General features: G+C 46.1%; 1 protein-coding gene across 1 annotated transcript in view; it reads right to left on the bottom strand.

Moving 5' to 3' along the window:
* TMX1 (thioredoxin related transmembrane protein 1) overlaps positions 1-17,049 on the bottom strand; it is a 41,096-nt gene that overhangs the window by 18,767 nt on the left and 5,280 nt on the right. Inside the window, exons 2-5 of the mRNA XM_068254986.1 lie at positions 14,214-14,329; positions 9,305-9,350; positions 8,277-8,405; positions 7,433-7,478 (exon numbers count right to left, since the gene is read on the bottom strand). Of these exons, the coding sequence (XP_068111087.1) occupies positions 7,433-7,478; positions 8,277-8,405; positions 9,305-9,350; positions 14,214-14,329 (337 nt within the window). The remainder of the gene's footprint in view (positions 1-7,432; positions 7,479-8,276; positions 8,406-9,304; positions 9,351-14,213; positions 14,330-17,049) is intronic.

Genomic DNA, 17,049 nt, shown 5'->3' on the forward strand with positions numbered 1-17,049 from the left:
ACTGCTGATATGGTAAGGACCACACCCACTGCCAGGATATGTCACCGTGTTTACTTAAGAGGGTCACCACTAGCATACTGTGTAAGCCCCCACCTGCCGGGATTGTGCTCACCTGATAGCGCGGCTGCCCAGGTCACAGACAGCTCAATAGCATATGTGCACAACCCAGCGATTCAATGATGATTCCACCTTCCCACTTGTCAGCCAGAAATTAATGCAGCCACTGCAACTAAAAAGCTTGCATAGCATAAAACCTTTTAATAAATCAATAAAAAGCCAGTAGCGCTACTCACAAACGAAGATAAAATCACAGCATGTATCAGTAAAAGTTCAGGACGTCTCCTCAGTTCACTGCCGCTTCCTGCCCGCTAAGCCACGCCCTACGCGTTTCGTCTTACGACTCATCAGGGGCTGTGGGTCAGGATATCCTGGCAGTGGGTGTGGTCCTTACCATATCAGCAGTGCAGCCTGCGCAATGAGGTTTTGTCTATGTTTTATTGAGAGACCTGTTCGTGGATTGGAATATAACTAGAGGAAATGAGAGTGTGATCGATTGGAGTCGTATGCTAATACAGCTGTCTGTGGGTCTGGGCAGCCAGAGGATAAGGTGAGAGCAATAGCTACCGGTGGCGGTTTTCACGACGAGTGGTGATACTCAATAGAACTGTACACGGGCCATAGTTGGTGAAGGACTGATTCTTGCCCTGGCAGCCTATGCGATGAAGGTTTTTGTTCTTTTTTTTCCCCCTCTTGTTTGCATGAGGTTCTTCGGCCCCAAGGAGTGAAGAAAATTTGAACTGTTTGGATCTGTGGGACTTGACAGTGCTCTGTTAAGTATAGCGGACTGTGAGGCAGCGCATAATTTTGTTAAGATTTGTGATAATCATTACACATAAGCAAGCTGCCTGCATGTCCACCCCTCAGTCTGTGAAAACATCACTCCTCCCTCCTCCCCTCTGCCTCTGAAATCTCTGGCTAGTAACCTCCTTCTCCTCCTCCTGCCCAGACTGAGCTCCCATGAGCCCTTGCTACATGGGTCTGAGAGTGCCAAGGCGCTGGAGAAGCTGTGGGCGAGGCTTGTTTAGTTTATAGGGAATTAGAGTATTAAAAACAAAAACAAAGTATTTGGCTTGAGGAATGCCCTATAAACTATATGTAAGAGGCACAATCATGCAGTGATTAAAATTTTGTCTTGGATCCACTTTAAATAGTGACTTCTTGGGCGGATCAGACATCCAACATCCTTTTTTTCAGTCTACTTTAATGAAAAAAGACTCCTATTAGACCTACCGGTAATGGAGTTTCTGATTGTCATCCGGGACAACCTGAGATCCGGTCCCGCCCAGGATCTGTGGAAACACACCAACAAGAAGTTTAAAAGCCCCCGCCCACCCTCCATCCTCAGTGCGTCTGAAAGTAAACATAGACTAGAAACACCAAGATGAAGGAAAAACTAGACACCTGAAGGTGACTATTAAGATAATACCCTGTGCTCCTGAAACTAACAGAGAAAGGTGCGAGACAGGAGAAGGGAAGGGTTCTAGATGTTTGTCCCGGATGACAATCAGAAACTCCATTACCGGTAGGTCTAATAGGAGTCTTTCTCTAATTGTCATCCGGGACAACCTGAGAGATAGGCAAGAAGTCTTAACAAGACAAACATCTCACCTAGGGAGGGACCACTGCCTGGAGCACCTTTCTGCCAAACGATTGGTCCTGCTGAGATAACACATCCACTCTGTAGTGTTTGATGAAAGTAGATGCACTCGACCAGGTTGCTGCTTGACAAATCTGTTGAATGGTAGCTCCTGCCCTTTCTGCCCATGATGTGGATAAAGATCGGGTTGAGTGGGCTTTAATGTTAGGAGGTAAGGGACAATTACTACTCTCATAGGCTAAAGCTATCATCTGTCTAATCCATCTTGCGATGGTTTGTCTGGATGCCTGCTGGCCCCTATTCTTACCTGCAAATAAAACCAACAGGTTGCTAGACTTCCTAAATTCTCTTGATCTGGCAAGATAGGTTAGTAAGGAACGTCTGACGTCTAAACAATGGAACCCCTCTTCTCTGGACCCCACAGGTTCAGTACAAAAAGAGGGAAGGATAATCTCTTGAGACCTGTGGAACTCTGAAGACATTTTTGGGAGATAGGCCGGATCTAACCTGAGTCTAATACTGTCAGGACAGATAATTAGGAAAGGATCCTTGATGGAAAGAGCTTGTAAGTCACCTAAGCGCCTAGCCGATGTGATTGCAATGAGAAAAGTTATTTTAAGTGTCAAAAATTTAATATCAATATCTTCAATAGGCTCAAAAGGGTTTTTCATAAGACTATTCAGGACTAGAGACAAATCCCATTGTGGAAAAATCTTTTGCTTCACCGGAGTTGATCTCTGCAAAGCTTTGAAGAAATTTCTGAACAATTCTTCCTGAGCTAAATGCCTGTCTAGCAGAATGGATAGAGCTGAACACTGTACCTTAAGAGTACTTGGTGCCAGCTTCATGTCAAACCCGTCCTGGAGGAAATCCAGAACTGAGCTTGATAGCGTATGGTTCTTGTTATGAGCCTCACACCATGATAAATAAACTTTCCAAACCTTACGGTAAATCTTCTGCGTTATCGGTTTCCTGCATTTCATCAATGTTTCGATCACTTTTTCCGAAAGACCCTTCTGTCTAAGAATTACCCTTTCAGGATCCAGGCTGCCAGATTGAATAATTGTGGCTTGGGGTGCGAGAGCGGCCCCTGAATCAAAAGATCTGGACGAAGTGGCAGAGGAAATTGAGGTTCCACTGACATCTTCAACATTGTTGCATACCATGGTCTTTTTGGCCATTGGGGAGCTATTAGAATTAATCTCACTTTTTCCTTTTGAAGTTTTCCTAGTACCTGAGGAAGAAGCACAGTTGGAGGGAAAGCATAGCAAAGCTTGAACCTCCATGGGAGACTGAGTGCATCCAACCCCAGAGACTTCTGGCATCTGTGTAGCGAGAAAAAATTCGCTACTTTTGCGTTCATAGGGGATGCGAAGAGGTCTATCTCCGGGATCCCGAATCTTTCTGTTATCAGTTGAAAAACTTCTGGATGAAGTTCCCATTCTGTTTGATTCACCTCCTGACGACTCAAGAAGTCCGCTTCCACATTGAGGATCCCCCTTATGTGGACCGCCGACAGCGATAGAACCCGAGGCTCTATCCAAACGAGAATCTCCGCGCAGAGAGACATGAGCTCGCTTGATCTCGTACCCCCCTGCTTTGAGAGATACGCCACCGTCGTGATATTGTCTGAAAAGACCTGAACGTGATTCTCTTCTATTAGAGACTGAAAAAATAGAAGAGCTCTCTGAACTGCCAGAAGCTCTCTGAAGTTGGATGACTTCCTGCTTATAGCCTGGGACCAATTTCCCTGGGCATGATTGCCCAAAGACGTTGCTCCCCAGCCCCAAGAACTTGCGTCTGTAAAAATCTTTATTGGATCGTTTTGCCTCCAGAATCTCCCCGTCTCCAGGTTCTGTCGGCTCAGCCACCATCTTAAGTCGACCCTGACTAAGTCTGGGATCGAAATTCGTAGATCCAAGGACTCCCTGGATTTGTCCCAATTCGAAAGAAGGAGAGACTGAAGCATTCTCCCGTGCGATTGAGCCCAAGTGACTGCCGGGATTGCTGTTGAAAATAGACCCAACACTCTCATAATCTGCCTGAGAGACGAAGTCTCTTGGCTGATTAAATTGTTTATTTCTGACTGTATCTTTATAATCTTTTCTGTCGGCAGGAAAATTTTCTTTTCTAACGAATTTATTTTGTAGCCTAGAAAAGTAATTTCCTGGGTCGGGTTTAGAGACGACTTGGCGTAATTCACAATCCAGCCCACCTGAACCAGAGTGTGGATCACTATATCCCTGTGGGTTTTGGCTAGATCTTCTGTCTCCGCAAATATCAACAGATCGTCCAGGTAAGGGACAATCGAAATTCCCTGAAGCCTTAAACCCTTCATCACTTCTGCTAGCACCTTGGTGAACACTCGCGGAGCTGACGCTATTCCGAATGGAAGAGCTTGAAATTGGAAGTGACGAATGTGGGAGGGAGCTCTGATTGCGAATCTCAAAAATTTTTGATGTGCCGCAAAAATCGGAATGTGCAGGTAGGCGTCTTGAAGGTCTATTGAGACAAAAAATTCCTTGCCTTGCAATAGGGACCTTACTGAATATATACTCTCCATCCTGAATTTCTTGTACGTCAGAAACGGATTGAGAGATTTCAGGTTTAAAATAAATTCAGGTTGGCTTTCTTTACCAGAAATACGTGGGAGTAGTATCCCTGGAATACTTCTTCCTGGGGAACATGAATAATCACTCTTTTTTCTAGAAGTTTCTGAATTTCCAATTCCAAACCCTCGGCTTTCGCTCGATCCTTCGGAATTGGATTTACAAATCTCCTCTGCGGGGGCTTGACAGAGAATTGCAGGCGATAACCCTGACTTATAATTTGTAAAACAAACGGATTGGGATTCAATTTCTCCCATTCTAACTGAAAATAAAGAAGTCTGCCCCCTACTGGCAGAGAGTCATTTACCTGGTTTGGGGGGATCAGTCCTCCCGAGAGTAAATCCCCCTCTACCTCTCCCTTTCGGAAAGGACCATTTCCTCTGCACATTCCTGTTTTTGGTTGGCTCTGGCTCCTGTCTTTTAGGGACAAAAGGCCTTTTACCCTTAAAACTTTTCTTCTTATTTGGGAATTGTTTCCCCTTTTCGGCTGACCGGGAAAGTACTTCCTCTAAACCTGTGCCAAAAAGAAGATTACCTTCAAATGGAAGGGCACATAATTTGTTTTTGGATGTCTGGTCCCCTTCCCAGGTTTTCAACCACACTGCTCTCCTAGCCGAATTAATAAGTGCTGTCGTACGGGCTGATACGCGAATAAGTTCTGTAACTGCGTCGGCTAAAAAGGCTACCGCCTTAAGAACTACTGGAAGAGAGGCTGCATAATCTTTTAGTGGAACACCTTTAGAAATTTGTTCAATCAAATTGTCCATCCATATTCTAAGATTACGGGAAATGCAGGTGGCCGAAATACCTGGGATGAAACCAAACGCAGCAGATTCCCATGCTCTCCTGAGAAGTGAATCTACTTTCTTATCCATCACGTCTTTAAGGACCCCAGCATCCTCAAAGGATAAGTCCGAATCCTTGGAATATTTGGATAGGGACGCATCTAATTTAGGACATTTAGTCCATTTATCAATTTCTGCCTGAGAAAAAGGGAACTTTCTCTTTGCTGATTTTGGGATAAACAAGGGCCTCTCTGGATTTTGCCACTGGGATGTAATGATTTCCTGCAGAGTTTTATGGATAGGAAATACCTTACCCGTGGCCTGACCTAGACCAGAATAAACCTGATCCTGAGGGGTAAGTTCAGGAACTGCTTCCTTAATTTGCTCAGTAACATACACAGCCTTGAGCAATTCAGAAGACTCATCAGGAGAAAATAAAAATCTGGGAGTTTTAACTGTTTCCTCTCCCTCTGATCTGGGCTGCTCTCCTTCCTCCTGTGATATATTCTCTGATAAATCCTCCCCCTCCTCCTCTTCTCTATCTTCCTCTTCCTCCTCAACCCCTAAGATGTCGGGCAGATTTGAAGGCTGAGAGGGAGTAATATTGGAAGGACCTGGAAGAGGATCTATAGCAGGTGGCACAAAACTTTCTTTAAATTTGTCGAAAGTTTCTTGCATGTTTTTATTTACTGATTCCATAACTCCTTTCAAAATATTAGAAGTTTCTGAAACCACAATAGCATCAGTGCAGGCCTGACATATATTCCTAGGGGTCTCTAGGGCAATTTTGGTGTTACATAAACCACATCTTTTATATTTAGGTGGTGCAGTAACTTTGGGCTCAGTCTTTGCCTGGAAAAAAACACATGACAAGACATCCACTGAGATATGCCATATTGAGGGGATAAGTAAAAAACACATCCTCCACTGGAGGACTTACCACCCCAGACCCGGATTGCTGCACCTGGGAAGAGGATTTGGCCGCCGCATCTGCCTCCCGCTGTGTCGGCTGCTGCTGCGGCTGAGGTTGCGACATCCTCTCTGCTAACGGTGCACTTGCGGAGACGCCAGGAGCACGCTCTCTCAACTTCCTGGCTCTCCGGATTCCGCCTCCTCCTTTAGCCGCGTGACCGATGCGTCACTTCCGCCTCTCTCCGATTGGCTGGATCGGCTGTCAGACCGGATGCGCCTTGCAGGGCCGGCGTCTGACGGAGGAAGGAAGGTATTCTGGTCACACTCCGCACGGAGACCAAATACCTGGCTGCAATATATTTTAGAGGAGGTCCGCGGCTAGCGTTACCTCTGTACGCCTCGCCACCGTCCTCTGCCTCCTCTGGGAAAAATACTCACCCTCTGGTGAGTACAAGAAAAATAACAAACGGGAGCTTGCTTCTTTAGGTGTTTCCGTCACGGAAACACAGATGAACTGAGGATGGAGGGTGGGCGGGGGCTTTTAAACTTCTTGTTGGTGTGTTTCCACAGATCCTGGGCGGGACCGGATCTCAGGTTGTCCCGGATGACAATTAGAGAAAGACTCCTATTAGACCTACCGGTAATGGAGTTTCTGATTGTCATCCGGGACAAACATCTAGAACCCTTCCCTTCTCCTGTCTCGCACCTTTCTCTGTTAGTTTCAGGAGCACAGGGTATTATCTTAATAGTCACCTTCAGGTGTCTAGTTTTTCCTTCATCTTGGTGTTTCTAGTCTATGTTTACTTTCAGACGCACTGAGGATGGAGGGTGGGCGGGGGCTTTTAAACTTCTTGTTGGTGTGTTTCCACAGATCCTGGGCGGGACCGGATCTCAGGTTGTCCCGGATGACAATTAGAGAAAGGAGGAATTTAGCACAATAATATGCAGTCAGGAATTGCACGCACACCTTCTTTGAGCCGGGCAATTATGTGACCTCCACTAATGACAGGGCGAATCAATCCAGAGTGATCCATTCTTATCCTTTCCCCAGAGAGGGAGCTGCACAATTCTCTACCACCTGAGCAACAATTACATCCAACACACAAGAGGATCGGTGCGCAATCTTCCTGAAAGTCAATCGATCGGATGGAATTGCCACACATGTACGATAGCTCTCCCGTCTGACATTTTGTCTTCTGCAAGTCCCCTTAGGGGCACAGGGGGAGAGGAGCTTGAGGCACCCAAGTAATAGGGCCAAAGCAAGGAGGGGGGCAAAAGAGGACAAGGAAAAGAGAGAGAGTGAGAGGGGAACAAAGGGAAGAGAGAGAGGTAAGATAGGGCGGAAAGTGAGAGGAGAGAAAGGAAAGAGAGGGAGAGAGAGAAGAAAGAGAGGGCGGAGAGTGAGAGGAGAGAGAGGAAAGAGAAGGTGGGAGTGAGAGAGTCAGACAGAGAAGGGGGGTGCTACTTACCCGAATAAGCATGGAGAACTGGAACAAAGCTGACATTCCGCTCATTCTATAAACAAGCACAGAAGTGTAGTAATTACCGTAAGGTCATTATGACAAGGGGCAGCATGGACTACAATACAATACACACTTTCAGTATAGCTTTTCTTCTGACATTCAGTGTGAAAGGCGTGGAGATGCAGTCTGTGGATGGGAGTACAGACTGCATCGCCTCCCTGGACTACAACTCCCAGCATACACTGTGGTGCAGGTGAGACACTGCCGGGAAGTTGAAAGTAAGCTGGCTGCAACCTCTCTGTTAAGAAGATGGCGGATCCCATATGGAACGGGGGCCAGAGGAGCAACACCCCGTAGGTAAGTAGTGAAGCCGCCACCCCCTCTCCCCCCACAACGGCACATACCATTACGGACCTCCCTTATGGGGAGCTTCATTTTAATAAATGTTTGTCTGGTGCGTAGTTGCTTTTCAGGAGGTCAGCAGAGGTCGCCTAAAGCATTGCACACACTTTACAATCTCCTCACACGACATGATCACTCGTGATAGCTGCGGCCATAGATCCCGTGTGTATGTGATGTCACTGGCCCCCTCTGTAGAGATCCAACCAGTGTGATCGCTTCCCTGATGCCTTCAGAGGAAGCTTCCACATTCCCCCAACTCCCTCTCCATAGAACAGAGCACACAGTGTGACCAGGAGTGTCTGTACAGTGATCACTACAAAACTGCTACTCAAAACAGACTGCAATGATCAGTTGAGGTGACATATCATTAGGGTGTGTACAAAAGAGCCTCTACATGAACTGATCCTAAAATACACATAAAAAGGTCAGAAAAAGGGGCGGTACTCACAGCAGGGAGTCTGGGCTGAGCCATGAGGACACCGGCTCCAGCTCCTCCCACTCCTTCTCACTCACAAAGCTGATGAAGTCCTTGTGCCCGCGGGAGCCTTGGTACTTGCGGAAGACGCCATCTTTACAGCTAATGTGGAGGAGGAGAGACAGAGAGCAACAATCAGCCATTTCCCAAGAAAATTACCACCAATTCCAAAACAATAATGCACTAATTAGACTGTAGAGTTCAGAACTGACCTGAACTCTTGCACAGGGCAGAAGGAAAACAGGGAGAAATACACCCTGTATGTATTTAGAGACATTAGCCTGTCTAATTCCCTCTCATCTGTGACTAATCACAAGTGTAATTTGATCTCTCAGCTGTGTCAGCTGTCTGCCTCTGCAGAGCAGCTAATTTGTAAACACAAGACGTTAAAGTGAACCAGAGACGAAGCACCCTCATGTATTTTACCATAGATATCAGTGGGAACATTATAGAAAACGCCCACCCTGCTCTCTGTTTCATCCTTCACTGCTCAGCCTGCTTGTTATCCGCCCTGATAAAATCCCCGACTGAGCATTGTCTGGCTTTGCTCAGGAATCATTATAGCCGAGTCATTATAGCAGAGCCAGAAGGGGGCAGGCTTGGGCTTGAAAAGACATCAGAGAAGACAGTCTCAGCTATAATGATTCCTGAGCAAAGCCAGTCTGAATGCTCAGTGGGGGATTTTATCAGGGCTGATAAGCAGGCTGAGCAGTGAAGGATGAAACAGAGAGCAGGGTAGGCGTTTTCTCTAATGTTCCCACTGATATTTATGGTAAAATACATGAGGGTGCTTCGTCTCTGGGTCACGTTAACCCTATGTCTGCTTCCATGAAAGCAGGAAGTAGACACACTGCACATTTATTGAAGGATTTGTATCGGCTGTAATAAAGAAAGAATATTCTTTAAAGGTCATTCTGCTGTTTATCTTTTACAGCACAGAGGAAGTTCTGAATTCAGGCCCACTTTAATACCACAAGAGGGGACAGTACGAGGATACTCACTGATATATCGTAGGCAAGGCTGTGATGGTAAAACGACCGCTGAGTCCTGTATAACAAAAGAAAGCAAATCAATAATCAGCAAAGTGGAAATTATACTCAGCGACCCGGAACAAGAATGCAGCCAGAGAACACGGGCCAGCCTGACCGGCGTGCTTGTTCCAAACTAGCGGTAAAGCGGAAGATACGTCTCTTGTTTCTCTGTACACCTCATCAGGTTAAAGTGGAATATAACCCAGCATTTTTACTTTTCTCTAATAGATTATTTACAGCATCTTATATACAACCAGCATTTCTTTTTTTTTTTTTTTTTTTTTTTTTTTTACTAGAACTGCATTCAAAGGGTTAACACAGGCTTTAGAAGCTTCCCTTCCTGCAGAGCTGGCCGCTTCTGAACTTTACATAATGTTATCCTGTGTTTAATTGTATCAAGTGAGAAATGTAAACTAAGCCTTCTCTCACACTGCGGGGTCCCCTGAACAAAGTCAGACAAGCATAAATGCTTTCTGATTAAGTTAGAGGATGAATAAAGCAGTTATGAATAAAATGCAAAGTCAGCTCACAAAGCAAAAAACTGTACTTTTGGAAACCTATAACTTCTAAATGAATAATAATACTTATGCACAAATGCAAATATGATAACCGTATAACATATAAAAAGTAGGAAAACATGTTTGTATTGGATATTATGTCCGGATTTTATACCGCTTTAACAAAAACATCAAACGGTGAAAACAAATCTAAAATAAAATGTCATGTTGTCAACGCAACTCAGCTGAGTGTGACGTCACACATGCGCCACACCAACGGCGTGTATACCGCTAACGGAAGTGCGGGGGATTCTGAAGAGGCATGGGCATCGTACTTTTGGTGACACAGCACAGGTAATGTTTAAATGCACATGGGGGGGGGCACATTTATACTCGGGGGGGGGGGGGGGGGGGGGGGGAGGCTGCGCCGGGGGTTTCACCACTCATCTCAATATCGTTCATCGTTACCGCTGCACACCCGATCACCCACGCCAGATCATCATCTCACAGCATGTCCAATCGATACAAGTGACCAGTTTCAGCCTGAAATTGATCGAATTGTGGATCGGACATGCACTTGGCGGCATAGAGTTTCATCCGATTCGATAATAATCATTGAATTGGATGGATGATCGTCCGCCAAGTCGAGAGATGTATGGCCACCTTTAGAGTCACTTGAAGAAATCTTTCATGATTGCTTTGGGTGGCAGTTTAATTCTTGTCAGTTGTCAGTGTGGACATAAGCTGCCATCTAATCACAGACTGAACTTCTTCGTTATCCCATTTAAAGGGAACCAGAGATGAACGTTTCACACAAAAGAAACATATCAGTCGATAGCTTGTAAAGAATAAATGCTGTACCTGATAATTTTGCCGCTCTGGTGTGCCTTTTTTAGTGTTTTTTTATCCATTATTGCTCCAGGAAAAATCAAATATGGCCACCGGCTCATATCCCTTCTGCTTCCGGGTTATGAGTTGTTCTGGATGTGCTGTCTAGGCTCTATGAGACTAGGCTGCTATCTAGGCTATATGAGAAAGGCTGCTGCAGCCTTTCATCTGTGTGCTTTTATTTTGGTATGATGTGCAGCTGCCTGTAGGAAGTCTCTCTCATAGGAATGAAACTGCAGTCATCATCAGTATCTATGCAGACAGAGTGCACACAGAGCACACAGGGATCATATTGCAGCCACACTTGTCTGTTTCAGAGCTTCTCTCTCAGCAGCAGCAGCCCCTCCCATGTCATCACAGCTCTCAGTATGTAAAGCAGGAAATCTAAGCCAGGAGGGGGAAGGCTTGGGCTTGAAAAGACTCCACAGAAGAGTGGCTCAGCTATAATGATTCCAGGTCAAACCTAGACTGAGCCAGTCAGGGATTCTTATCACAGCTGATAGACTAATTAAGCAGATAAGAATGAAACTAAAAGCAGGGTAGGTGTTTACTGTTATGTTCCCACTGATAAATGTAATAAAATACATGAGGGTGCTTCCTCTCTGGTTCTCTTTAAAGAAAATCAGATCATTCCTCTAAAGCTAAGTCCACACTGTCAGTAACTGTCATCGAGATTGGGAGCCAATCTCTAGGGTGACTGTTCTCTCCACGGGCTTGTCCCTCAGCTATAGTCATGTGATGTGTGCTGTTGCTATGGGGAGGAGAGGAAGGACAAAGGACGGTGGGGTAATAAAGGGGGCCAAGGCGCTCCGCCGTTGCACAAGTTTAAGTGCACCCGAGGCAAACTAGACAGGCAGCGTAGAGGAGAGGAGGACCCAGGATCCAGAGGTCTCCCTCTTCCTAAGTATCTGGGATTTCTTAACTGTAGGGTCACCTCTGGTTCCCTTTAAAGATGCGGCTAGCTGGGGGGACCTCGGTACACATGCTGGATTCTTGGCTGAGGCACTGAAAGGCGACAACAGAGGGAAGTCTCCGGATAATATAGATCCTTTCCTTTCCTCCGCCAGGAAGATCATTACACCCGAGTCCGCTGGTGAAGCTGCTTGACCTGCTCCGCCCCGAGGATGAGCGCATCCCTACTGCACATGTGCGATCCCGGTCTACACATGCCCAGTAGGGATGCACTCCTCCTGAGAACTATTTGGGGGCACAACTCATTCCGAAGAGCTTCTTGGTCAAACAGCTTTGCCAACAGACAGCGCTGGAACGACAGGCTGGACGCATGGCTGGGAGGGCTCTATACTATCCACAGCTTTCCCTCTATTAAGGTATCAAACCTGGAGTTCACTTTTCACTTCTCATTTTGCTTTAACCCATTTTGGCTTGAAGAGCTCCAGGCCAATTTATTTTAGTACATTTTTTTATTTCTTATTTGCTACATTTCCTTGCTTCTAATTAGTACTGTGGCAATGTGTATTTGTAGCCACTTGTCACTAGGGGGCAGTGTGAGACAATAACAGAGGACTTCTGCTTTCAGTTTCTATATTTTCTGCTAGCAGAGAGACATCAAAGCATTCCAAGCATTCACAGCACAACAAGTTCTCTTAAAGCCAATGGGTACCGTTTAAAAAAAGAAAAAAGTCAGATACTCACCTAAGGAGAGGGAAGGCTCGGTCCTAATGAGCCTTCCCTCTCCTCTCCCGGTGCCCTCGGTGCTGCGCTGGCTCCCCCGTTCGCGTCCGCCGCCGCAGGGACTTCGGAGGTCTTCGGGAGCACTCGGGCTTCCGAAGACGGGCCGCTCCATACTACGTACGCGCGAGTGCGTCATAGAGGGCGCTCGGGCATGCGTAGTATGGAACGGCCGCGTCCTCGGGAGCCCGAGTGCTTCCGAAGGCTTCCGAAAGCTCCCTTCGGCATGCGGAAGTGGCAGTATTTGACCGAACTGGTCGAATACTGCCACGGGGGATCCTGCGCGGGACCGACCACCGGGAGAGGAGAGGGAAGGCTCATTAGGACCGAGCCTTACCTCTCCTTAGGTGAGTATCTGCCTTTTTCTTTTTTTAAACGGTAACCATTCACTTTAACTCTATTGAAGCTTCTAATGGATTAAAGGAAATCTGAAGGGAAAATAAACATGATATAATGAATTGTATTTGTAGTACAGCTAGGATATAGAACATTCGTAGCACAGAAACCCGTCTCATATTGTTTCCAGTACAGGGAAAATTAAGAAACTTCACTTATTATATATGTAAAAAAAAGCTTCTCTGAGCTCTCTGACCAGTTTAGTCGGCTACAGTGCTGTTTTCTGAGGCAGTTATACTTCAAAGAAACAGTAACAGGCAGCTTCAGATAAGATTTTTACTGCAAGAAGTTCAAAGGGACATTAGCTCCGCTCTGCTTCATAGTTTAAAATACAGAGTGTAGTTTGTAAACTGCAGATATGATAGAATTATGCAATGTTATAAAAAAAAAATCTATATACCTGAAATTAAAAACATGAGACTCATATCTTTGCTGCGAATGTTCTATTCATTATCCGTACTACACATACAATTCATTATATCATAAGGTTTTTTCTGCTTCAGTGTCACTTTAAAGAGAACCTGTAACAAAAAAAAAATTCCCCTGGGGGGGGTACTCACCTCGGGAGGGGGAAGCCTCTGGGTCCCACTGAGGCTTCCCCCTCCCCTGTAGCTGCAGGCAGTCCAGCGCTGGCTCCCCCGGAGTGTCCCGCAATCCTCCCCCGACAAGCCTGACAAGCGCTGATTTATTTACCTTCCCTGGCTCCAGCGGGGGCGCTGTTGCGACTCTCCGCAAGCCGATAGGCGAAAATACCCGATCTCTGTCGTGTCCGCACTACTATGCAGCTGCAGGAGACTTGCGCCTGTGCAGTAGAGCGAACCGACAGCGATCGGGTATTTCCGCCTATCTCCGAGCGGAGAGTCGATACTTAACCTGCGCTGGAGCCGCAAAGGTAAATATTTACATCCCGCTGTTCGGAGGGGCACAGCGAGACCGCCGTGGGACACAGGAAGACGGCGGAAGCCTCGATAGGATCCGGAGGCTTCCCCCACCCGAGGCGAGTACCCCCCAGGGGAACTTTTTGTCGTTACAGGTTTTCTTTAAGATCATCATGTTTATATCATGTCTGACCTGTCACACCAATGCTTTGGCTGCCTTACACAATTACCCTTAAGCAGAGATTGGCTGCTCCATGCACTCTAACGCAGCCTTGGACCTGAAGTCACAAATTATTGTTTACCCCAAGAAAATAATTGGTCACTAATGACCTCAGCAGCAGCCACAGAACTACAACTTTTTTAAAGTGCGAGTCTGCAGGGAAAATGGCACAGGAGTGTATGACAAGTGCCGGTATTTCTGCAGACCCCTGTCTGGTTCCTTTCCCCAAGCCAATCAGAGTTCCAGAAGAGTGAAAGGTGAATTCTCATTGGCTGTTCTGGTTTTCGGCACTTGCTGGTTGGTAGAGTTACCTGGCTGAGCGGTGACGTCCACCTTGGCAATGTTCACATTAAGATCTTCTCCCCACTCGGCAAACTCCTCCCATTCTGACTGTAGCCTCTGGCAAGCGGGACACCAGGGGGCGAAGCTAAAAAAAGAGGACATTCATTATTGTACTGATACACTGCAGGGCAAACATTCTGCACAAGCAACAGACACAAGGAAGGATTAAACAAGGCCTATTGCTAAGAAAGGACTTCACAATGAAAAGATCATGTGTGAGAATTTAAGAACCACTACAGAGAAAAAAGGAAGCAGTTCAATTCTGACAGATTTGACAGGTTTTGGACTAGTCCATCTCCTCATGGAGATTCTCAGGTTTTCTTTGTTTTCAACAGGGCTGTGGAGTCAGAGTAATTTTGGATAAAACTAAATGCTGATAAAACTGAGGTTCTTGTTATCGGAGGTCAACGCTTGACAGCAAAGCAGGTCCAGACCCAGCCAGCACCACTGAGGATAGGACGCTCAGACCTGAACAACACAGACTTTGTGCGCAGCTTGGGTGTACTGATTGATGGGGATTCAGGAATCAAATCTCAGTTGTGAAACATTCCTTCTTTCACCTAAGGAATATTGCAAGGGTTAAACACCTCATTCCTCTCTAGAGCACAGGTGTGGAACTCCCGGCCTGGAGGGCCAGATCCATGCCAGTGTTTAGGATGGACTGAGAAAGAGAGGAATGTGCTCTATCTGATCGACCACACCTTTCCCATCAATTCATTTGAACTGTGTCCTTGTAGGACTGGTTTGACATCCCTGCTCTAGCGGATCTTCCAACCCTAGTTCATCACATCAAGGCTGGACTACTGCAATGTTCTCTATACAGGCCTCCCAAACAAAGACCTGCTGCACCGCCTGCAAGTAGTACAGAATGCCGCCGCAAGGCTGTTAACTACCCCGCCATTGCCACATAACACCAACCCTGTGCTCACTCCACTGGCTACCGATAAAATGGAGAATTCTGTTGACGATTTGCTAATTGACATTTAAAACCTTGCACAATCTGGGCCCTAAATACCTAAAGGACTTTGGAGACAGAGCCTTCTGTTATGCTGTTCCTACACTTTGGAACTCCCTGCCACACCCAATCAGGACCGCTCCATTCCTGGAAGCATTTATTCCAAACTAAAAACCCACCTGTGTAGCAATTATGAACACCTGACTATCTCCTCTGTGACACAGTCCAGCCTGCGGCCCTGTATTGATCTGAGACATATCTGTGTACTTTGAGTCCTATTGGAGAAAAGCACTTTACAGATGTTATTGCTTTGTACCTGGGAGTCCGAGTTGGATGATTTTAGTACCAACTTCGCAGCCCTGGTTTTCAAAAGCAATACCTAGACGGCAGTTACTCAGTCTAACTGCCAAAATAGTGTGCAAGTGAGTAGGGAGGCTGGCACCTTACTATTTTTGCAGTTAAAAGCATTTCAAGAAATGCTTTTGAAAACAAAGAAAAGCTTGAGAATCCCCCATAAGGAGATGGACTAGTCCAAACCCTGTTGGCTCTGTCAGATTTTAACTTTATCTGATCAGAGAGATATCTGTTGTTGCCTGCACATACACAGCAATACTGATTTCAGCATGAAAAGTATCAGAAACTGGCCTAGCACCACAGCATGCCTAAAAAGTACAGCTAACCTGCTCCTACCCTAACCTACACATAACCATTACACCTAACCATTATCCCTAACCAATACAGCATTTCTGTTCTGTGTTTCAGCTTCAGTATCTGGTGTCCGATGCAATTCTCATATCTTCTCACGCCTGCTGATAATGAAGCATCTGATTCATATGCCCCTGTGCCGATAATATAGACACGGGATGCCAGGTCCTTACACCAAATCATGACAATTAATATAGAGCACCAAAACCTGCTAAAGGCAGCCACAGTACCATAGAGATGTGAGCAGGGGACTGGCTGCAGCAGGGCGTAGAAGAAACATCGGAATCCAGAAAAAACAGAGGAGGAACAGAAGAGAGAGAGAGAGAGAGAGAGAGAGAGAGAGAGAGAGAGAGAGAGAGAGAGAGAGAGAGAGAGAGAGAGAGAGAGAGAGAGAGAGAGAGAGAGAGAGAGAAACAGAAAGAGAGAGAAGTGAGTGAGTGAGTGAGTGTGTGTGTCTAAGTCTAATATTAGGCGCAGATAGGGGAGGGTTAGTGTAAAAATATGGTTATGGTGGAGGATAGTAGAATATCGATATTGTTATCAATTTTTATTATACCCCCACACCTATTTTACTGGTTGCTACCATGCCTCCACCACACCCCTCGTCACGCATATCAGAAATAATTCTGAATAAAAAAAATGTACTTTTATCATTCAAAACCAGACTGGTCCTGTCATTAGTTTTCTTTAATTTTAACATTTGAAAAAAAAAAATCTATTTAAATGATAGGAATAAACTGATATATTTTATCAAATAAAGGAAACCTCAGACTAATAGAAGGAAAGTAATTATACATAACTGGGACTTCCCACAGCCCCCTTTAGACCTTTAGCTCCCTTGCCATCCTCCTGGGCCACCTTGATCCTCTGCTGGCCATCCCTGTAAATCCTCCAGTCTAGTCATGATGTGCTGCACATGCGTGGTCTGGCTGCGTGTGCGTGCACCCCCATTGCATACTACGCAGCTCAGAACACTCCCGGCAACAGGAGCATGAAGGGGGCATGCACACGTCAAGCTGAGCATGTGTAGTATGTGCCAGCTGGAGGATTTACCGGGACGGCTACTGGAGAATCGAAGCGTCCCAGGAGGATGGCGAAGGAGCCTGCGGCCTGTAGGGTGTGGGAGGAAACCCCGGTAGGTATAC

The sequence above is a fragment of the Hyperolius riggenbachi genome, chromosome 9 (assembly GCF_040937935.1).
Source record: "Hyperolius riggenbachi isolate aHypRig1 chromosome 9, aHypRig1.pri, whole genome shotgun sequence".
Lineage (NCBI taxonomy): Eukaryota > Metazoa > Chordata > Amphibia > Anura > Hyperoliidae > Hyperolius > Hyperolius riggenbachi.